This window comes from Vipera ursinii (genome assembly GCF_947247035.1).
Source record: "Vipera ursinii genome assembly, chromosome: 11".
Taxonomy (NCBI): domain Eukaryota; kingdom Metazoa; phylum Chordata; class Lepidosauria; order Squamata; family Viperidae; genus Vipera; species Vipera ursinii.
The window spans coordinates 14,016,781-14,040,716 of NC_139524.1; the positions used below are offsets into that span (position 1 = coordinate 14,016,781).

General features: G+C 38.8%; 1 protein-coding gene across 4 annotated transcripts; it reads left to right on the forward strand.

The window, feature by feature from the left end:
- Positions 1 to 736: 736 nt before the first annotated feature.
- COPS2 (COP9 signalosome subunit 2) lies at positions 737 to 22,947 on the forward strand. Of its 4 annotated transcripts, none has more exons than XM_083371039.1 (15): positions 737 to 1,099; positions 4,431 to 4,544; positions 5,246 to 5,323; positions 5,566 to 5,691; positions 7,073 to 7,183; positions 7,284 to 7,361; positions 8,386 to 8,560; positions 10,010 to 10,188; positions 10,291 to 10,343; positions 10,516 to 10,613; positions 11,417 to 11,499; positions 11,647 to 11,705; positions 13,179 to 15,167; positions 18,110 to 18,605; positions 21,180 to 22,947. In XM_083371039.1, the coding sequence occupies exons 1-13, from the start codon at positions 1,046 to 1,048 to the stop codon at positions 13,321 to 13,323; spliced, it is 1,353 nt and encodes a 450-aa protein (XP_083227165.1). In that variant the 5' UTR covers positions 737 to 1,045; the 3' UTR covers positions 13,324 to 15,167; positions 18,110 to 18,605; positions 21,180 to 22,947. The 4 variants fall into 4 exon arrangements, with proteins under 4 accessions (XP_083227165.1, XP_083227167.1, XP_083227166.1 ...); XM_083371041.1 differs by having other exon boundaries at positions 18,110 to 18,213; XM_083371040.1 differs by having other exon boundaries at positions 18,110 to 18,164.
- Positions 22,948 to 23,936: the final 989 nt, after the last annotated feature.

The following is a 23,936-nucleotide window of genomic DNA, read 5'->3' on the forward strand; positions in this document are numbered from 1 at the left end:
GTTGGGAGTAGAAGACCTCTGAACCTCTCCCAGCCCAATGCTTCTATGTTCCATCCATGGAGTACAGGGATTCATTACTATATTGTATCTATATGCCAAGTGTGTGTATATTGTGCTAAATTAGGGCTTGGCAGTGTGTGAAAGACACACAACTGGCTGTCTTTATATACTGTGCAAGCTCTATAGACAGCTTATAACCTCTGGCCAGATTCAAAGTGAGGCCATGTCAACTTGCAAAACCTGCATTTGATAGGCTTTCGCTGGTCTGTACTGTAGCCATTGAAACATACTTCCCTAACTTGGCTGGGGGGGGAAGTTGAAATCCACATATCTTCCGAGTTGTGGAGGTTGAGAAATGCCGGTCTAGGGTTACGCTTGTATTTGAGTGACCCTATAGTTGCGCCTGCTGTTTTAATTGAAAAGGGTGGCAACTCCTCATATTTAGAAAGTTCCTTTCTCCTGTTTCCTTCATCAGTTGGACAGCTTACTCATGATGCAAGGGGCACTGATGATGTTAGCTAGTTGGGTCATGAAACGTCTGCAAGAAAAGAACTCCTCATTTCAACCCTGAGCTACAAATATTCTCCTTTAAACTTGACCGAGTCTGCGTCTGCCCTTCGGGGGTTCGTCACAGGCTCCTCTCCGGCTGCTAAAAACCCGCACAGCCGCCGCAGGGCGAGTGCAAGGCTCCCCTCCGCAGCCCTCTCAGCAACTCTGGAGCCGTTGCTAGGAGCCCGGTTGCCAAAAAAAAGAAAGAAAAAAAAGCAAAAACCAAACCAAAACAAACGCAGGCCCGGTGCACCCCGAAAAAGGCTCCGTGCTCGGCCGGAACGGCCAACCGCGCGGCGCGACGGACGCTTTTGCGTGCGACGCCTTTCCGCGCCTGGCGTCGGTCACGTTGAAGGGGTTGGGGGAAAAAAAAAAACACAAACAACCGCCCGCCGCGGGGCATTGTGGGAGGAGAGGGCCGTCCTCCCGGCTGTTGGGCCCGCCCTCCGCGCCCCGCCCCTCCTCCCCCCTCCCCTCGGCGCGTCCTCCGGCCAAGATGTCTGACATGGAGGATGATTTCATGTGCGACGATGAGGAGGACTACGACCTGGTGAGGGGGCAGCGCCCAGGACCCCCTTCTCCCCTCAGCCGCCGGCCCCTTCGCCGCTCGCTCGTCCCGGGGTGGGAGCGTGGCAGGCCGGGCGGAGAGGCGCGAGCCAGGCCCGCCGGCTCTTCCTCCGGCCCGGGAGAGGACGCCGCGACCCAGGCCCGCGCTAGGCCCCTCGGCAGGCCCGCCGGATGGGCGCCGGGCTGGGCCCGATGGGCTCCCCTCCGTGTTTGTGTGTGTGTGGGGGGTAGAGTTGGGCTGCTTTCCCCACAGAGAGGCGCCCTGAAGCCGTCCCTCCCTGGCCGGGCTGGGTGGTGGGTCGATCCGGAGGGGCGCCAGTGGGGCAGGCAGCCTGGTCGGGCGTGGTTGGGGGCAGCCGTCTTAGCTTTGGGGAAGGGGCGGCCTGAAATCCGGCCGAGTTTTTTTTTTTCCCCAGTTCGGGTAGTCCTCGACTTACAACCGTTCGCGTAAGTGACCTTTGGGAGTTAAAACGGCCCTGAGAACGGTGACTTGGGACCGTTTGAAACACTCGGGACGGTTGCAGCATCGCCCTGGTCGCGTGATGCGCATTTGGATGTTTGGCAACGGGGCTTATCAAGTTTATGAGGGTTGCAATGTTTTATTATTTTTTTTATTTTAATTCCATTTATATCCCACCCTTCTCCGAAGACTCCGTAGCCTTCATTCTATGTATATGCCTGCTTATTAGGGCTTTCACACACACCCCAAGCGGCATTTTTACAAAGTCAGCTTAATTGCCCCCAACAATCTGGGTCCTCATTTTACCTACCTGGGAAGGATGGAAGGCTGAGTCAACCTTGAGCCTGGTGGGACTCGAACCTGCACTAATTGCAGGCAGCTGGTGTTACTTAAGGAGGCATTAGCCCACTGCTCCACCAAGGCTCTGCTTATGAGCTCTAGTCAAGAAAGACATTGTGACTTAATTTTTTATTTATTTATTTTTATTTTAATTCCATTTATATCCCGCCCTTCTCCGAAGACTCAGGGCGGCTTACAAGCTTAGCAGTAGCCTTCATTCTATGTATATGCCTGCTTATTAGGGCTTTCACACACACACCAAGCGGCATTATTACAAAGTCAGCATAATTGCCCCCAACAATCTGGGTCCGCAATGTTCCCGGGATCGTGTGATTTCCCACCCCCCCTTTTGCGACCTCCTAACAAGCAAAGTCAGTGGGGAAGCCAGATTCACTTAACAACCCGGGTTACTAACTTAACTGCAGTGATTCGCTTAACAGCTTGTGGCAAGAAAAGTCGTAAAATGGGGCAAAGCTCGCTTAACACATTTCTCACTTAGCAACATGAATTTTGGGCTCAGTTGTGGTCCTAAGTCAAGGACTGCTTTAGAACAGAATAGAGCTGGAAGGGACCTTGGACGCCTCTTGAGTGTGATTTTTATGTATCTTTGTGGTCCTGGGAGCGGAAGACAACTTGGTGGCCCATAATTTAAAATTTCATGATAAGCTAATTGATTATCCTGGTTATTTCTTTTTATGTGTGTATTAGGTTTATTTGGGAGGGTTGGCAATGGGGTGCTTTATACATAGGGACTTTTTCTTCCTGCATGGTAAAGCTCCTCTATTTTGATGTAATTTGACAGGTGTTTGTAGGAGCCACCCCTGAAAATTTGAGTGACTAATCTGCTGAAGAAATATGTATCTAGTCATTTTGTGCTATAGGAAAAGTTTAATTCTGTTTTTTTGTTGTTGGTTTTTTTAGCAGCAGCTTATCTAGGTGGATTTTTTTCGTGACTTTCTGATGTTTAGTGGTTATTTTATTATACCCATATAACATTTTTTATTTCCTATGAGCTGCCTTGAATGTCTGTGAGCAAACTGATCAACAACATAAATTTTCAAAATAAATAAAACCAAATACATGGATCTTTCCAGTAATTCAGTGGTTCTCAACCTTTTATTCACCACGGACTCCCTTTAAATATCATGGCCACGGACCCCCAAGACTTACCGCAGGATTTAAATCATAAGATTTCTTCAAGCCTGCAAGGACCTTCTGTGATGACATTGTGGGCCCCCAGGGGTCTGCAGACCACTGCAGTAATAAATGAAAGGGAAAACAAGTTGGCTGGCTCTTGTTTCAAACCTACAAATTCTTGTTTGTAGGTTTGTGAGAGTACTTATTAACTTTTGAAAACCCTGATTACATAGTACTCTCCACCGGTTTTTTCAAAAGGCATGGTGTGACTATTTCTTGAAGTAGATTGCAGGTTGTCCATTTTTAAATTCAGCTCCTAGCATCTTCATTTAAAAATCAAAGAGATTGTAGCTAGAAGACACTCTTGTTTCAATATCTCGGAGAGTAAATCTTCATACAACATACTAGGTTGTATGAATCCCATCATTTATGACAAATTCAGTAAATCACTGGTTTTAGCTTGTCGTATACAGTAAACACAATCAGAATCTCTGTAGCCAAAAGGAAGTTGTCCTTGAAAAATCACATTGAAAGCATGTAGGAGATAGCTTGGTGGAAGAATTTAGTTGACTGCAGATGACAATAGACTATTGGGCCTTCATCTGATCCAGCAAGCAATATTAACAAGCTGTTATTCAGGCTACTTTCTTTCATAGCAGAAATCTTTCTGAAACCTAATTAGGAATTCCTCTTACCTTTAACCTAATCCAGAAAAGAGTAATGCTTGGGCTGATGAATTCTACCTTGAAAAAAACAAAATCAGTTTTGATGTGTTTTATGAGAGATGCTTTTAGCTGCACGGATTGTTTGACTTACGTTTTATTCCACAAGACAAACTACAAAAAGCATCCCTTTTCAGATTGTTAAAGCAGCTAAGGATGTGTAGCAACCTCAGTAACCACTGCTACTAGCTATTTGCTTATGCTTAGTCACTACAACTCATTTTTCCCCCAATTTCCCATTTCATTTCTACCCGTGTATACATTTTTCTCTGGCGCTTATCAGTTAATTGAGCCTTGGTGGAGCAGTGGGCTAATGCCTCCTTAAGTAACACCAGCTGCCTGCAATTAGTGCAGGTTCGAGTCCCACCAGGCTCAAGGTTGACTCAGCCTTCCATCCTTCCGAGGTAGGGAAAATGAGGACCCAGATTGTTGGGGGCAATTAAGCTGACTTTGTAATAATGCCGCTTGGGGGAGGGGCGAAAGCCCTAATAAGCAGGCATATACATAGAATGAAGGCTATTGCTAAGCACATTGATTTGTGCTTTAGATTGTAAGCCGCCCTGAGTCTTCGGAGAAGGGCGGGATATAAATGGGATTTAAAAAAAAATCAGTGTTATCAGCTGACGTATATTTTTTTTACCCTTTGTAAAATACAGGAATATTCTGAAGACAGCAACTCTGAACCAAATGTAGATTTGGAGAATCAGTATTACAACTCCAAAGCCTTGAAGGAAGATGACCCCAAAGCAGCACTGAGCAGTTTTCAAAAGGTTTATAGTTTAATGTTTCATATTGGTACACATACGTCTGTTAAATATTTTGCTTTATTAGAGTTTATATCTGATAGATTGGTGCAGGCAAAATCCTGTTGTCGAATAATCCTGGGATGTTTTCCATGTTTCATTTTTAATATAATTTTTGATAGATGATATCACTTATCTAAGGGGTATTCTTGTAAAACCTATTTGGAATATCCCTGCTCCTATTAGCTACTCAAAATTTCCTCAGTGCTACTTATTTAGGTATGTAAGACTTTTTGCTCTTGGGAACATTTATTTTAAGTATAATGTGTCTTATTGTTGCTACTTTTGAATTTTAAAAAATATTTCTACAACTGGTTTCTCACAGAGATGGATCACACATTATTTCTTCTCATCCTATCTGCCTTGTTTTGTTACTGTTTTAGTAACTGCACTGTAGGTAGATTCAGTTGCTGATGCGTTGCTTGATAGTGACAGCTAACTCCTTTGAAAATAATTTCTGCATAGAGCTGCTGGATGTTTTCCAGAAGAATAACTTGAAACTGGGACACGGACATTCAGTGGATGAAATATAGATATTATAAAAATTGCCGTTTGCCGGATAACACAAGACTTTCTCTTGAAACAAAAAAATTGACTTGGATTTACTGCAGCTTTTGATGAATCTATAAATATCAAAATGGAACAAAATATCTTTCTCTATTTTTTAGGTTTTAGAACTTGAAGGTGAAAAAGGAGAATGGGGATTCAAAGCATTAAAACAGATGATAAAAATAAATTTCAAACTGGTAAGATGTGTATCATTTTTACTTCGGTTTTTCTTGTAAGAACTAAGCCACATCAAAATGGGAGAAAATGTTGTTAGCAAAGTATGATCTCTTCAGAATGAGTGGAAGAACATTTGCAGAAATTCAAGGCATGTATCCAGTTACCACAGGGTTTGCCTTATTTTTAAATTTACTAACTAGGCTCATCTTCCGTTTGAAATGCATTGTTATAATTCATAAATATTTCTTTTTTTCTGATAAAGACTAACTTTCCTGAAATGATGAACAGATATAAACAACTATTGACCTATATACGGAGTGCGGTCACAAGGAATTATTCAGAAAAATCCATCAATTCTATTCTTGATTATATTTCCACTTCAAAGCAGGTTAGATTATCTCTCCTTTCAATTTCTAGGTTGCACCTTCTTGAAAAATCATCTCTGAGATTGTTGCAAATGCTACTTTATTTCAGCTATTATAAAAATAATCTCTATTCAAGTTAAACAGAGATCAGTTCATCACAAAACAGAAGACCACTTATTATGGTGAAAAAAAATCAATGTATCCTTATAATCTATTTCTTGCATGCAAAAATTCAGGAGTAAAACATGCTTTCATGTGTTGGTTGTTCCAAAAAGATTGTGGGTCCTTGGGACCTAGGGTTTTTGAAAATGGTGGATATGATGAATCTGAGGGACAGAATTTGGGAAATTTAGCAGAATTATATTAGCTATATATCATTAAGATATATTCAGCAAAGAAATTAGCATAGAATGTGAGACAGTGATTTTTTTTAATAAAAGAAACACCAGTGTTGCTTGTAGACATTTCCTGGCTTCTAACAACTCTGATCCCAAACACGGTGAGGGTTCCCCATGTCTTTGGACTGAGCTTTGGGATCGCTTTAGGGCTATTTCCATAGCTAAGCTTGTTCAGTGTCTTATGATTTTAAAAGATCTGTTCAGTTTTGCTTCTCTTGGAAAATTGTTAAGTACCAACCATTTTTAGCACATTTTGATTTTGCAATTTTCTCCCTCGCTAATTGTTCTTTTCTCAATGTTTTAAAACTGTAATGTTGAAATATTGAAATTGGAATAGGCCAGCCACCTAGCGTAACCCCAAGGTGAGATAGGCAGCAAATAAATGTAATAAATAAATAAAATATTGCTGTACATGCATACTGGATCTTGAAACTCCCAAAATACCCTAAAAAAACAGAATTGCACAACATATGGCTCTGCCAGTGGCATCTGTGTTGATTATTTTCATGGGCAGAGTTCTTGAATGAGAGAATCTTAAGTCTTCCTTTTTCAGACCTGAAAAGATGATAGCTGTTTAGAGAAAATAATAAACAAACATGGCACTAAAAACTATGAAATCAGTGTTTCTACTTGATTATATTTTAACAGCAATGTATCTCTGGAGAAAAAAATACATTAATGTTACTCTCATTTTATTAATTTTTATTTGCCCAATATAGGGTGATAATTTTGTTGATGTGAAAGGCACTTGGGAATTTGCAGCTTCAATAGCTCAAGCCAAATCATAGCATAATTCCATGAAGCACTAAAACGCTCTAACCATGAGACAGATTCCCACATATGCCTGGAAAAAGTGTTTGGAAACCCACATTAAGCTGATCTTGTTATGGTTTATCAATGTTAAAAATATTATGCAAATATTAGAGTATAAGTTTTCAAAGTTGCACTTTGGGTGTGTTCATGTTGACTTTATTAACAGGCACAAATTTGCTGTTTACAATTATAGAATTCTGATTTTTTATGTCAGATGGATTTGCTTCAGGAATTTTATGAGACAACACTTGAAGCACTGAAAGATGCTAAGAATGATAGATTGTGGTTTAAGACAAACACAAAGGTAAAACGGCCAACCTGAAGGTGTTTTTTTTTCCAATGTTACAATTTTTTAAATATGCATTTAGGATTTTTTTTTTAAAAAATCACCTTTTGCTTTACAGCTTGGCAAATTATATTTAGAACGAGAAGAGTATGGCAAGTTACAGAAGATTTTGCGGCAACTACATCAGTCATGTCAGGTAAGGTGCAGTTTGTTCTCTGAGTGTTTCTCAAGTGGTTGTAATTACTCTCCTGCCTGCTGCAATCCTTTGTAGAATATTTAAATAGCACAAGCATTTACTTAACAACAGGATAGTGGTTTGGCAGGCATATCTTAGGAATTGATAGACATAAAAGAACAATCTGTTCTTCAAAACATGTCCTTAAAGAGGCATTTTTATCTTACCTTTGAAGAAATTTTACAACTGCAGGTGATAACATTACATTCAAAAGCAAGTAGTGAAGTCAGATAACTTTATCTCTTTAATTTGGATTGTTACTTAGATAGGTTTATGCTAAAATGTTACACATTTGCATTCTATAAGCACAGCCCACAATACATCATGTTTGATCTGTCTGCTCATTTACAAAATATTAGCCTATTTCTTCCATTGTTCTGCTAAGTGCAGATCTGAATGGCAGAAGTGAAGGAAAAAAATGCAGTTTTCATCTTCATGATTTCATTTCTTAACTTTCTCATCCAGCTCCATAGATCAGGGTTATAGCAGACAGCCAAAGGATTGGTGGATCCAGTTGGTCCTCAGTCTCTTCCAGAAATCACTTGCCATGTATTTGGGCACTTTCAACAGCTAGGCTTCCCAGTTCATGTGGGTAATAAATTTATATTTGAAGCTGATGGTAGAATGGAGAATGTAATAATTAACTTCTTCACTCCTGGAGTTCTCCCTTCAGGTGCACAGAGAGGACTGTGTTCAAATTATGCCCTCTGGAAAGCTGTAGAAATCCTAGTTTATAGTTCCTAGGAATCTATACTGGTTTCTGTATGTTGATTTGAAACATATGCTACTTCATTTTTTCCCCAATCCAGACATAAAGCTGTCATAAGATACTTTAGAATCTACTTGCAGTGAACGAACATGAGGCACTTTTTACAGATTAAACTTTATAAATACATTTCATCTATAAGTGTATTTCATAGGAAGCAGAGAGAAAAAAATGTATTCATGATTTCATACTTCACATGTTCCTTTTTTTTTTTACTAGACTGATGATGGAGAAGATGACCTTAAAAAAGGCACCCAGCTATTGGAAATTTATGCTTTGGAAATTCAAATGTATACAGCACAAAAAAATAATAAAAAACTTAAGGCACTATACGAACAGTCATTGCACATCAAGTCTGCAATTCCTCATCCACTGATCATGGGAGTTATCAGAGGCAAGTACAGTGGCGCCTTAAAGTCAGGGGTCTCCAAACTTGGCAAACTTTAAACCTTGTGGACTTCAGCTCCCAAAATTACCCAGCCAGCCATGGTCATGAATTGAAGTCCACAAGTCTTAAAAGTTACCAAGTTTGGAGACCCCCTGGATTATAACGGAGGAGGCATACTGCTAGTAAATACAGCAGTATTTTAAGCAAGTTAAATTGTTAAGCGTGGAAATATATTGCCTAATCTGTGGCCTATCGTAATAAGAATGATTTGGATTACTACAAGGGGAGGAACATAATGGAAATTAGTATTTTAATAAGTATGATAAGGGTTGTTAGGTACATCTCATTGGGAAATTTCTTGTGGAAGCCAGCTTAAGCTGGATGCGAACAAGTTTAAGTACAGAATATTAGGAATATTTATTACCTAAAGATTTATTTATTACCTAAAGGCAACAAATCTAACATGACCAAATTTCTTAGAATTGGATTTGTGATTGTGGGAAATTAATTAGGGATGCTTGTGATGCTTTGAGTCCAGTTCCAAAAGGGTGCTTTGGAGTCCTTGGCAGAGAAACGTAGCTTCTATTTTCAGCCCTTTAAAACAGCTTGTCATGGCTATGCCCATACCCCTGCTTATACTCTGAAACAGCATTTTGGAACTGAATCCAAGAGTTGCACAACTCTAGGGGGAAAAAATCCTGCTTTGGCAGATGGTGACCTTTCCTTAAATTACCATGCAGATATGATCATATTTCACTTCTTAACGTTGATGTGTATTACAACTTGAATATTCTACAGACATGAGATTCCAAGCTTGCCATTTGGGGAAATTCCCTCTGAAATAGGTAGCCCTTACTTACCGATTGCTTTGTTTAGCAACAGTTTGAAGTTAGAAGGCTGGTTTAAAAAAAGGTTTTGCGACCAATCCTCACGTTTATGACTGTTGCAGCGTCCCACAGTTCCAGGATTCCCATTTGGGTGCCTGTTTGTGACTATTGCAGTGATTAGAATTTGCATGCTCCCTACAGGACTTGCAACATGTTTAAGCAGAGTTAATGAAGAATGCAAAAGTAAAATTGCAAGTCGGGGTCACATAATGCTTTAGCTAATGATCATGGTGACTCACTTAACAACTGGGAAGTAATGTAAGTCTGTTCAGGTCACATGATTTACTGTTTAGTGACCACAGAGCTTAGTGATAGAGTTGCCAGTCTCAGTTGCTAAGAGAGGACTGTATATAGGTTCATTGTAATAACTGAATGTTTACCCAGAATAGCAATGTTCGTCATATACTTCCTTATAATGGGTAGTTGAAATAAGAAGCATGCTTTAGACATTATTCAATCTGCTTGGCCCTTTGTCAATATTAATAAAAGGTCAGTTTTAGAAAGTGTTTTGGATTCTGTGCAGCAAAAAAATAAATCATTAGCAGCTGTTTTAATTTTTCTCCCCCAGAATGTGGTGGTAAAATGCACTTAAGAGAAGGTGAATTTGAAAAGGCACATACTGATTTCTTCGAAGCGTTCAAAAATTACGATGAATCAGGGAGTCCACGAAGAACTACATGCTTAAAATATTTAGTCCTAGCAAACATGCTGATGAAGTCTGGAATAAATCCATTTGATTCTCAGGAGGTACAGCTGACCCTTTCTTCATTTTTTTGTTTGTGTGAAAAGAGATTAGCAAAAACATTTTTGCTACTGTATAAACATAAATTTATATTATTTCCCATGTAGGCAAAACCATACAAAAATGATCCAGAGATTCTAGCTATGACAAATTTAGTAAGGTAAGAACTCTTTCTTCTTAACAAGTGAAAATGAATAGCAACCTACAAATGAATTTGAAAGGCCGGGAAGGCCGTTCTAGAGATGCTCTCTTTTGGATTACAAATATAAATTTACGTGCCTGCTCTCTTCTTCAGCCTGCCAAAGTGTAACTCGGTGCTCTTCCTCTTGCAGTGCCTATCAGAATAATGACATCACTGAATTTGAGAAGATCCTGAAGACAAATCACAGTAACATTATGGACGATCCCTTCATAAGGGAGCACATTGAAGGTAGGGAACTGTTGAGCTTTGCATTCTTCATTTTCCACCAGACTGAATTAATAATTATCGAGGTCCTCGGTTCGTAAAGCTTTTGTACTGAAATAACGTCAAAAAGTACATCTATAATTCTGTTCGCCGTGAAAATGCCAGGACTAAACCATGCAATTTTTTTACTTAGAAAACTTGCAGTGTAATTGGTTTGTGATAAGTTTGGTTAATCAAAGGCCTTGGTGTCATTTGTATGTTTTGGGATGCTTCAAATGTTGTTATTTTAAGTTTTGAAAAGACAATTGGAAAATCAGTTGTTGGATCTCGGGATACACAGGCAGTCCTTGACTTACAGCAGTTGGTTTAGTGACTGTTCGAAGTTACAACGGCACCGAAAAAAGTGACTTATGACCCTGTCTCACAACTGCTGCAGCATTCCCCACGGTCACGTGATCAAAAATCAGACCCTTTGCAACAGACTCGCACTTACGACGGTTGCAGCCTCCCAAGATCATGTGGTCCCCTTTTGTGACCTTCTGACAAGCAAAGTCAATGGGGAAGCCAGATTCACTTAACAGCCGTGTGACTAACTTAACAAATGCAGTGAGTGATTCGCTTCCCAAATGTGGCAAGCAAGGTCGTAAAATGGCAAAACCCACTTAACAAATGTCTGATTGAGCAACAGAAACTTTGGGCTTGGTTGTGATTGTACTTGTATATACAGAGCATTATAGCGCTCACTAGATAGAAGCATACTCATTTCTTTCATTTCTAACACTCTCCCTTCTTCATGCAGTGACTGGTTTGCTTTTGTTCTCTTCCAGAACTTTTGCGAAACATCAGGACACAAGTGCTTATAAAATTAATTAAGCCTTACACAAGGATACATATTCCCTTTATTTCTAAGGTACTTGAACATATTGCTTGCATAGGATTTCAGTTCTTGTTACTTACCAGAAAGTGAGAAAAAAAAATGTTGCACCTTCCTAGTGACCTCATTGAACCTCTAACGCTTGGGCCATCTCTTCTGCCTGTTTCCCCCCCCCCCCCTTAGGAGTTAAACATAGATGTAGCTGACGTGGAAAGCTTGCTTGTGCAGTGTATACTGGATAAGTGAGTATTTTCTTTTCCTCTTCAACTATAAGTATTTTCAAGAACTTACTTATAGTGCAGGACATATCAACTGTATTATTTTTTTCAATTAAAATTAAGTTGATGTTAAGTTGTATGGTAATAGAATACTGTATTCAGTATTATTTGGTTGTGAAACAGTGGTATCATGTAGGAGATAAACTTACAGAAAGGCAGTAGTTCCCGTTATCATTTTGTATCACACTGTAAAGTTTGATTATATTCAAAAACAGGACTAATCTAGTACATCAGAGATGTAGCCACTGGAGGTTTTTTTTTCCTACTAAGATTTTAAGGTTAACTCAGTAACTTAATAACATTGCTTCATAAGGATGTAGTTTAAAAACTTCAGTCTATTGGTATCTACTGATAAGGAGGCAAGTAGTTTATTGGATAAGTCTCCAGGCCATTTCAAGTAATATCTACTAAAGGTCAAACATTTATAACTCCCATCAACCTTGTCATTTGACTGGGTGACTTTTTTTCTTCTTCTGTTCAGTTGCGTCTGATTCTCGGAGACTGGCTGAACAGGTCCGTGCAGTTTCTTGGCCAGGTTTTTCAAAAATAGCTTGCAACTTACTTTTTCTAGGCCTGAGACAAAGTCCCAAGGTCACTCAGCTGGCTTTACGCCTAAGGCAGGACCTCCAATTTCTAGCCTGATGCCTTAACCATTATACCAAGCAGGCTGTCTAGACTGAGGGATAGAACAAAATAAAAACAGATGCTGGGTTAACGTTGGAGTATGCCAAATTAACTTACTGATTACAGTTTTTTATTATAAAAGAGGTATCATTTCACTGTCACCTCCATTTCACCATAGCACAAAATTTCAAATGTTCAATTTCATTTGTTTGTGGCTTTGAGTTGTTGCTTTTAAAACTTAATTTAATTTATAAGTAAAATTTCTAGTGATTCTTTAAGAATTCATTGATCAAAATGCCTCTTTCCTTTTTAAAAGGGTTTTTTTTGCTAATAGGAACCTCTGAATGAGAGATGTTGTGTCTGCATTGTTCAGTTTTTTCCCCTCCTTTGTTAGTATTGTGTGTGTTTGAAAAAGCTTGCAATTGGTCTTTAGAATGTATGCAGAGTTTTAGCTCGAAAGTGCTCTTTCGTGTTTTCTTCAGTTTAAACTAGCATTCACAATCTCCTAGGTGTGTTAATTAGGAATACTGTGTGGGTTTGCACTCACTTTGTGAATCCTATTTGAAGCTAAAATTACAATTGCATTTGTCAAATTACGATTAATTTCAAAAGAGATTTCACAAACTCTTGTAACAAATTCTGGTTAGTATTAATAGACGTACCTAGATTATGCTTCTGTATAATTAGAGGTGAATAGAAATTAAGGAGGGAAGTCAAAGTATTGGGCAAACTCATAATTTATCTGTTGTGAAAGCACTGGGCACCTTAAAGATGTATTAGTTTGTAATATGCTTGTGTTTTTGCTTATTTTAGCACTATTCATGGCCGAATCGATCAAGTAAATCAACTTCTTGAGCTAGATCATCAGAAGCGGGGTGGAGCACGGTATACTGCATTAGATAAATGGACCAACCAACTAAACTCACTCAATCAGGCAGTAGTCAGTAAACTGGCTTAAACAAGAACAAGCTATTACGAAAATCTACTTAAGACAACAGCGCAGTGATGTAAACCTTAAAAACTGGGAATGGCAAAACTACTGTCGGTTGGTGTGCCCTGAAATTATTGGAGTTACTGGCGGAAGTGCGTTTTTGATCAGCTGGTTTGTGTTTTGCTGCTGCATTTATCCCAAGAAAAAAAAACCAGCTTTAATCTTCAGAAGAAAACCAAAATTCCACGGGATTTATGCTGTGTTGACCTTTTGCCCTCACCTTACAACACCCTAATAATCTGCCAAAGGGCACCTTATGACCAGAGAGAAGGTTATGTTTGTCATGATTTAATTACACTGACATGTTCCTGTTGGTTTAAATTTAAGCATATTTTACCTGCAGAAAAAAAAATCTCACAAAAAATAACCTGCAATAACTTGAAACGCATACCCTTTTGAACATTTCCTCTTTCTCATGTATAAATTGAAATGTTTGCTGCATTTTGCAAAATGTCAACTCTCCAAAAATGTGTCTGCCTATTTCTGTACCTGCAGTGTAATAAAGGATTAGAAGAAACCCACAATTATGGTGGCATACTGTCACTTAGGTTTCAAGCAGCAAAAATAAACAGTGCGGTTCAGAAATTGTAAACATATATATATTGTTTCTTGAAAAGTTTGAACTCTTACATGGGTGAGTTGCATTTGTGGGACTTGAAAGAGCAAAAGGGCTTAAAAATCATTTTTTGAGGGGGGGCGCTGGCCTTAAACTGCAATAATTGGTAATCAAGCATGGTTTGTGCATTCTACTGTAGACAACGTTAGACTTTTCTGTTTGAAAAAACACTGGTTAGCATGATAGCCATAGTTGGGTTTTTTATAGCCCTAATTAATGCCAACCTAAATCTTGCATCTGGAATTAGAATGGGTTTACAAACCAATTTGAGTTAAATAAAATTTCTGAAAATATAAATGATGTAATGTTAGTCATAGTTAAATGTGAAATGGAAAAAGGTAAGACATTCCCAAATTTGGGGGTGGGGGAGGGAAATGTAATCTGGCAAATATGACCCAAGATGATTAATATGGATTGGGTAGCAGTCATGTGGGGTAACTATGCAGGTTGCCTTAAATTGTCCAAGTATTTTTGTTTTGTTTTTATAAACACTATTGTTTTAACAATCCTAATTTAATAGGTATATTAAGCCTTATTTAAGAGTATGTAAGTATGTGTTGTACCTTTTGTTTTAGTTCATTTCAGATTTGGATTTTTAAAAGTTGGTTTTGAGAACCTGAATTATAGCTGATGGGCTAGCGGTACTAAACTGAAGTTTGTAGTTTAATCATTAAAAAATGAAAGAGAAAAGACTAACCTTGCCAACAATTCTATATGGCTGCTGTTTGTAGGAAAAAAATGGTTAGCAGCTTTCTTTTGGGTAAATTCCTCTGTTCTTACTGATAACTGGGGAACTGACATAATAAAACAACAAAAGTTATACCAATTAAATTTTACAAATGATTGAGAAGGCATTGTTCAGAGTAAAAAGTTGAATTCATGAAGATAAAAATGTATGAACATGTATCGTTTCTGAAATCAATCAGTATTCTCACTAATATCACAGTTAATTCAAAGCAATAAAAAGGCCACCAAATTTGTTATCATAGGAAAAAATGGAAAAAAAACTATTGAGGGTTGTGATTTTTTTTCTTCAAAAATATATAGGAAATGCATATGGATGCAGAACTGTGTATATTTTCCTTTTGCTGTGCCTATCCTATAAGAGTCAGCATTTGGTTGAACTGATACACATGTAGCAGAGCAAGAAAGAGATTTGAAAATGTCAGCAAAGTGTCAAGATTCAATATTTCAGGTAAAAAAACCCTCCTTTTTAAGAATTGGGTAGGTGGCATTTCATGGTTTATTGCTGGGATTCATTTTGGGGTATTTTTGGAAGTTAGGTCACTTCCATTTTCAATGTTTCCTGTATACTATTCTTTTTATTTATTTATTTGGTATTCATTCATTTATTTATTTACTTACTTGCCTATTTAGCATTGATTCCAAGATGAGTTTTTGATTTCAGGGCATCTCATGTAAATATAATCCTACACATGGAACCAGCAATATTACTGATTGGACAGATACACTGTCTTTTAAAACCTTGTTATTATGTGATGTGCAGTTATAAGCCTAATTAGTCAGAAGAAATTCAATGGGAATTGTTCCCTAGCAAGCATTCTTAACCCTATATCATTCTTCACGACTGAAATCTTTTTGTTCCATTGTTGCTGCTGAATTAACAAGCAGCATGCAGAATAGGAATATAAGGAATCTGCAGAGCCTTCTACTCATCTGGAGGAACTCTGGCTGTGCAAAAGCAGTCGAGTATCTCTTGAAAGTACGAACAGAATAGAAAGTAAAATAAGAGGACAGAATTTGGAGACCCAACATGACTTTAATCATGTAGGAGAGATAAACTTTTAATCTGTTTATTCGTACTAATAATTAAGTTAAAGCAATTGCTGTTACAACATTGTGAATGCTTCTATCACATAATTTAAAAAGAGTCGTTTTGTAAGATTAATAATCACACACTCATTAATTCTGGTTATTGATTTCGGTGTAGGCTGTTTGAACTGATTCTTGCCTAAGATGATGCCTGAACAGAGAGTTTTATGCTGTAATACATGTGGCAAAATATTAGATATGTAAAATTACTTCAGAAATAATGACTCCACTAAAGAATGCAACAGAAGAATATGGCTTAAGCTGGCGTGCTTAATGAGATGATATTTACTTGGATTTATGGCTATCATCTTTGGAGATTTGTAATAAAGAAATGGAAAGTCCTGGTCTGTGATTAAAAGAGCGTGTAAATATAAGGCAAATGAGGAAGATAGTACAGTTATTGGAGAAGCATGAACGAGATACAAATCCAGGCCACATGTTTATGAGTTTTTCTTCATGACTAGTTTTCTTACATTTCTTCCATTCTGCTCTACCTTTGCAATAAAGCTATGTCCATACCTTTTCATTTTCTTTTATAGTATGTATGATTTGTTTTAATCTTGGTGTAACAACTATGAGAGGAAGTAACAAACAAAATCTAATCCCTTTTTTTTTAAAAAAAAATAAGTTTTTAGGGGTGTATAACAGAGGAACAATTATTTGAAAATCTCTGAAGAATTGCCACTGAATGCTAATCTTAATTTGGTTATCAGTTAAAGAAGTTTTCTCACAGAATTAGTTCCTTTGCTAGTCATTTACTTAGCTGATTCAGAAGAACAGGTGAGTTGGCAAGGCCAACTGGCTTTCAGAATTGTGATGGAACATTATACTTGAATTTTGTTTATTTTGTCTCTTGCTGATTCATTCTTCTGTTTTCTGTTAAATGGTAAATCATTAACTTGAAATCGAATTGTTTTAAGGCACTAGCTTCAGGTTTATATATACATAAAAGTAAATAACGTTGAAAAGTATACTAATTGCCTTAACCTGGATAGAAGTAGAATGGATTTTAATATCCTCAGTGTCTGTATTATTAATACAACCATCTATCAAAGATTTCTGTACAATTGTCCTTTTAAAAGCTTGAGAAACAGCAAACAGGATGAAATCTGATACAGTTGAACTTAATTAGGATTAGTTACATATTTAATGTGGAATGCTCAAAATCAATATGGCTTAAAAATGTAATTTGATACTAAGATTTAGTATCAAATGAGCTTTACCCAGCCCATTTTTAGATTGTCCATGATGGGGACTGTACTAATTTTTACAGAAAGTCAGCATTCAGCTGACAGTGGCTTAAGCCAGAGCCAAACTAGAACATACCTAGTTGCAGCTGAACAAGAAAAGTGAGCAAAATTTATTTTGTGGGCTGATTTCTTGGTGTAGTTCAGATGTACAGTAAAGGTAAAGGTTCCCCCGCACATGCATGCTAGTCGTTTCCGACTCTAGGGGCCGGTGCTCATCTCCGTTTCAAAGCTGAAGAGCCAGCGCTTGTCCGAAGACGTCTCCATGGTCATGTGGCCGGCATGACTAGACGCCAAAGGCGCATGGAACACTGTTACCTTCCCACCGTAGTGGTCCCTATTTTTCTACTTGCATTTTTTTTATGTGCTTTCGAACTGCTAGGTGGGCAGAAGCTGGGACGAATCACAGGCGCTCACTCTGCTACGCGGCACTTGGGATTCGACCCACCAAACTGCTGACCTTCTGATCGACAAGCTCAGCGTCCTAACCCACTGAGCCACTGCGTCCCTTCAGATGTATAACTTGTATATAAATTTTAATAAAAATAATGTCTTTTACCTTTACCTTAGAAATCTAGATTTTTTTTGTGTGCAAAAAGGATATAACTTCAAACAGGCAGCAAACTGCAAAAACAAGTGAAATTTCAGTATCTGCTGCGTATTTTTTAATGTGTCTATGCAAACATACTGTGACAAAATGATCTTATCGCATTTGCAACCACAGTATCTTTACTGTGCTATTCCTTCAGCTATTTGCTGCAGGACTATTCTAGTCAATAGTAAAAAAAAAGCTCAATACTAGTATGATAAAAATGAGTAGCAAAATGGATAGAGGTAAAGTACGTTTGTAAGAGGATCCTACTTTTCCTGGGAATGTAACTGGATTTAGGGTTACCACCACTAAAATCTGCTTGGTAAGTATATCACAGGTCAAGTAACAAAAGTTACGCTACAGAAATGAAGCCTAAGATACATTGATATGGGTTTGTTTTTAATTTACTTTGAGCTCCCTGGTGGGATGATAGCCTCATAAATGGAAAACCTGTTTTTCTTCCAGATCCTCCCGAAAGAAAATGCATAGCTTCTGGAGATCATCAAAGAGCCAGCACAAGGCACAGTTTTGGACCTCTGCAACTCATCATTCATTTGGGCCAAGCTTTGGTAGTATCCTAAGGATGGTTAGACCTCTGAGTAGCTTCTTTGTTTTTAACAGGTTCACAGGAAGGTAAATTCCATTCTTTCTTTTCACAGATCAACCCAAGCCAGGGGTGGGGAACCTGGCATGGCTGGCTCAGGAATTCTGGGAGTGACAAGTCCACAAGTCCTACAAGAGCCAAGATTCCCCACCTCTGACACAAGCACATATTCAACCCAAGCACATGAGCTGGATATCATCTCCTTTTGCCCAGTTGGCCGGACTACAATTTCCCAGCTTTGTTTATGAGGAAGTTGGGTTTAGCAGCCAAACCTCACCTCGAGAAATGTGCTGATGGAGATAGAGTCATCGGGTGTGGCACAGTTGTCAACTGTCATAAAAACTGATCAGACCAAAGGTCAGTTTAGTCCAGTCGTGACTGGCAGTTTCATAAGATAACTTTCCCATGATCGGGGGCTGCTTCTATGGCAGAGGTCCCCCCAGCCTTTTGGGCACCAGGGACCGGTTACGTGGAGAGAGAGGGTGTGGTTTTTATGTGCTGCTTGCATCCTGCAGATGGGGCTTTGCTTGTTTGTGCGGCCCGGTTGCTGGCATGCTGTAGCCTGGTACTGGTCCACGGACTGGGTTGGGTTGGGGACCCCTTTTCTACAGGACAAAAATAAAGCCTGGCATTTAGTGATGAGCAGGTTGCAGAAGCACTTTGATTAATATTGCTGACCAGAGAGCTACCATTTAAATTTCCCAGTGTTCTGGAGCAATAGTATTTGGGGGAAGCTGAAAGTAATAGTCTTCATATTTAGCCATATACATTGTTTGCCCTTCTAATTACTCAGTGCTGATATGCTAAAGTGAAGTGCGGACATCAGATCAGATTCCAGAGTATGTTCTTAATCTCTCCCATATAAGTTATGGGGAACAATAAGGTGCTGCTTTAGGGAGATTGCTGACTTGAGGATAAAATCTGTTTTCTTCAACTAATCATGAAACTGAGTCCCTCTTAAGATCTTTGCTTGTGTCTCCAGAGCACTGAAAATAAAACTACATGTGCAAAGTCTCCCTTGCATGTACAATCTGTCAACATAATGGTAGGAATTTTGCTTGGCTGAAACAAACAGATTTAAAAAAACATTAAGCAGATTAGTGTTGAAGAACCATAGAGTTGGCAAAGCTTGAATAACAGCCTTTTTTTTTTTAAAAAAATGACCTTTACAAGGATATGTATTTCTGGATTTTTTTTTAAAAAAATAACAATGAATATTTTCAGTGCAGCAATACATTTATTTTAAATACAATCGAGCAATTTTTTAAAAATGTCACAGGCTATAATTCTAACAGTCAACATAGTTTGGGAGTAGGATTTCTAACAAGCTGAGCTACATTTTTGCTTAATAGATCAGATGGCCATTACAAAGGACACAGTTGTTTTAAATCATGCTTGCAGTGGGCATTTTTCACTAGATTCTCTGTTGAGTGGACATGTTCTCCCACAGTTTGAACACTAAGAACAGCAACCAGGTTTTTAAATGAGCCATTTATGCACAGGAACACAACTTGCATAAATACACTGAAGCAAATGTATTTTAGGAAGGACAGAAGAACAAAGATTAAGTGGTTTACTTAGAAAAATTAAGAAATCTGAATACCCTTTAGCATCTTGCTACATTTTGCACTCATGTATTTATGGATGACTCATTAAACTCTGCTCTTAAATTGCAGGGCTTTAAAGACTCTTGATAAAATCTCTTTATATAAGGAATTGGATACACACCTTAATCATTCCCTGGAAAATATGAAGAAATGTTATGGGGGTGGAGGGGAAGTGGTAACATTACTATATCATCTCGGTAGTAGGAATGGATTCTACTGTGCCTTTTCCGTAATTTCCTAATCTCTTTTATCATAACAAAATGTTAACATAATGAAGATTTATCTAATGCTACAATTATGCTACTACTTGAGTATAAAGTAGTAAAATTATTTATGCATAAACATGTTGGGAATGGATTTATTCTCATGTGGCATTTAGAAATTCTCCTGAGCTTCAACAGGAATGTAAAATTACTGTAATACAAAAATCTGAAATGTAAATACCTTTTCTGCATCCCAAAGGTGCTTTTTCCCCCCAAAACCCAACTGAACTTCCTTGTTGTTTTTTCTTTCGAAATGTTTTGCTTCTCATCCAAGAAGCTTCTCAGTGAATTAAGACGTGATAAGAAGCGAAACATTTTCAGAGAGAAAAACCAAGCCAGTCCAGTTGTCTTTTGGGAAAAAACACTTTTGGGACAACCATGAATTGGATGATTGAGAATCTTCACAAACACAACTGTGCTTCCTCGTGTTAATTATGGCTACACATGCATGTAAATAATGCATGAGGTTTAAAATGACCTTAAGCCTCCATCTATGAAAATTTCCCAAAGTAGTAGGAAATGGAAAGAGTTACACTTTCTGTTCCTTAAAAAAGAAAGAAATAGCTTAGTGCAGTTCCACTTAGCATTTACCTCATAGCACCTAACACAGGACAGTGTTCTGATATTACTGACCATTTTGTATGGAGCTGCTTCAATTTAAACGATATATTTTGGTTATGCCTCAAATTGCAGCTAACCTTGCTTATGCAAAACTTTGTAGAATGCAGTTTTCTAGAAACATAAAAAGATAGATCGTTTTCCTCTATCTTGTTACAGGCTCTTGTCAAACAGGTTTTGGACATTTTTAAGCTCTTTCTAACATGACCTTTAAATATTCTAACTCCATGTTGGCAGTGTTATTTTGTGTGACTCAACAAATGTAGAGGTAGCAAGTCCGTCTTCAACAGCATTTTTCCTTTAGGCAAAATACCAGTCAAGGGAAAAATTATTATCTCATCTGCACTACTTCCTCCTCTAGTTCAATCAATGCCATATTCCAGAAGACAAGAGTCAAATGCTCAGATTTTACTGCTCATTCTCTGCATTGTTTCATTGCACAGAGGGGCCATGGGAGAAGTCAGCAGGATGGAAGACCTACAGCAGCCAGAATTAGAAGACTACATCTCAAGTAGGATGCGAACTTCAGCAGATAACCAACAGCGGTTGGTAAAGCATATGATTTAAAGCACAAGGACTTTTCCTAATTTGAATATTACAGCTCAACGATTATTTCAAGATGAAATATGAACAGTTATTTAAAAACAAGAAAACAGATTGGTCAAAAATTGTTCGACAAGAGCCTGAAATAATTTCTTGGATCAACTCTCCTTTGCTCAGTATCAAATCGGTTTCAAACATACTTTCACAACAAACAGATTTTACATTTGTAAAGTGAACAGTTGTTGTTAGCTGTGAAGTCGTGTCCGATCCATCGCGATCCTATGGATAACGTTCCTCCAGGCCTTCCTGTCCTCCTGGAACGAAGTAAACAGTGCCTATCTGCAAACCAGTTATCTCTTGAAGAATGGTTCAAATTTGGAATGGAGAGTTAGTTCAACATTGATGTCAGCAAAAGCCTTGAGTAACCATTGTCTAAAAAAATACTTGCTTTTGATTCCACAAATAGGTCAGGCACATATGTCCCTGTCCTCTGAGTTGGCATTATCTATATTGAGTCAGACGTATTTCTGATTGAAGTAATCAACAGGAGATGACTTGCATCATAATTACCTTTCATTTCCTATGAAATACTTGATCACTCTGGGAACGTGATGGAGTATTATTTGTTACGCATATTGTATTACCGCTTTGTAAACATAAAGCCATAAGAAAGGCTGAGCGCCAAAGAATTGAAGCCTTTGAACTATGGTGCTGGAAAAGACTCCTGCAAGTCCCTTGGACTGCAAGGTGATCAAACCGGTCAGTCCTAGAGGAGATCAACCCTGACCGCTCTTTAGAAGGCCAGATCCTGAAGTGGAAATTCAAATACTTTGGCCACCTAATGAGAAGGAAGGACTCACTGGAGAAGAACCTAATGCTGGGAAAGGTTGAGGGCAAGAGAAGAAGGGGACGACAGAGAATGAGGTGGCTGGATGGAGTCACTGAAGCAGTAGGTGTGAGCTTAAATGGACTTCAGAAGATGGTAGAGGACAGGAAGGCCTGGAGGAACGTTGTCCATGGGGTCGCCATGGGTCGGACATGACTTCGCAACTAACAACAACAAACATAAAGCTTGATTAATAGGCCCATTACTGGGGATAAGTTCAATACAGATCAACCCATACCAATTCTTATCAAAACAGAACAACTGCTCTTGAAAATGTTCTTCAAATGGGTCAATAATCCTTATGATGTAAGCCATAATATTTGCTGTCGGGTCCATGCAATATAATTACAGGCTTTGAAAATCCATTAACATTTTATATCAAACAAATTGTCACTGTTCCACAAATTATTATTAACACCATGGCTTAATGCAATCTGTGAACTCAACGTTCAACTTCCAATTTAACAATACATATAATGTGGGAAATGGATCTGAGGGCAGACAGGTAGCTGCAAATATGCTTTTAAAGTAAATCTATGAAGCTATTTTGCAGAAATATGTTCTTTCAATTTCAGAGAGAAAACAGAACAGTAGAATTGTAATGACCATTATGAATCAGTTATTTTCGTAAAACCATATTTCACTATTGTTACGATTACATCCTTGGGATTGTGATCTCAAAAATCCCAACCAAAGGAAAAACCAGGCAACTGTTTGACTTAACTTGTGATTTATATTTTTTAAATCTTGATAAAATGTGCAAATACAGCCCATAAGTGCAATCTGCCTACACTCATTCTTTTGTTATACCTCTCTCACATCACATGACTGATGTATTACCTCTACATCTCTTCCTGCATTCTTTTTATTTCCTTCCACACAACTGATATTTTAGCCCATTTGGTGTCGTAGTTAAGGCGTCAGGCCTTAGCTGGGAGAGTGTGTGAGTTCTAGTTCAGCCTTAGGAAGGAGGCCACAGCAGACCTCTTCTTAAAAGGTTTGTTTGAAGCCACAAAAACTGCAGGGACTAGTCCCGGCCATCACCAGGAGTCAATACAGACTTGAAGGCAATGAATGAATGAATGTCTACAGAGATTCTGAAGAAGCTTCTTGGATGAGAAGTGAAAAGTCCAGTTGCCTCAAGCAAAAAGCACCTTTGGGAATGAATGAGTTTTTGAAGCCCAAACTTAAAATAAATACGTGCCTTGAAACCAAAACCTCACAAGTCCTCGAAACCAGAACTTAAAAATAAAATTTCTGCAGGCCAAACTTAAAATGTCTTGATACCAAACCAAATTCTTGCGAGCAAAACCTATCGCCATAAATACATTTCCCGAAAACAAAACGGAACTAGGCAGCTCCTGAAATGGACGGTAACTAACGAGTTAGAAAAATGACCCCCCCCCCCATTCGTTTTAGAATCCGGCCGGCTGAAATTTTTCTTTTTCTTCCAAGGCTCCAAAAGGGAAGAAGGCCGCGAAGAAGGCCTTCTCCTGGTTTCTGGGCCGGCCTTTCAAATCCCATCAGACAGGCAGAGGAGCGTTGCCCAGGGAAGCCCCCACCTCCGCAACCCTTCCTGGGATGCAGCGGAAAACCGGGGACCGAGGCACCCTCCAGGCCGGGCCTCGCAGGCAAAGGGCTTCAGGGCTGTCACGGGCGTGCTTGCTGCCAAGGAAGACCCCCCCCCCAGCGCCCCCCCCAACAAGGCCTACCCGGGCGCCGTGCAGACCCCGGCCCACCTGAACCTTCCTCCTCCGGATGCTCTCTGAAT

Excerpts from the sequence above, each read along its gene's own strand:
- COPS2 (XM_083371039.1), top strand. The coding sequence starts at position 1,046 with ATGTCTGACATGGAGGATGATTTCATGTGCGACGATGAGGAGGACTAC. Across the intron at positions 1,100-4,430 it reads ATGAGGAGGACTACGACCTG|GAATATTCTGAAGACAGCAA; the intron begins GTGAGGGGGCAG and ends TGTAAAATACAG. Across the intron at positions 4,545-5,245 it reads CACTGAGCAGTTTTCAAAAG|GTTTTAGAACTTGAAGGTGA; the intron begins GTTTATAGTTTA and ends TCTATTTTTTAG.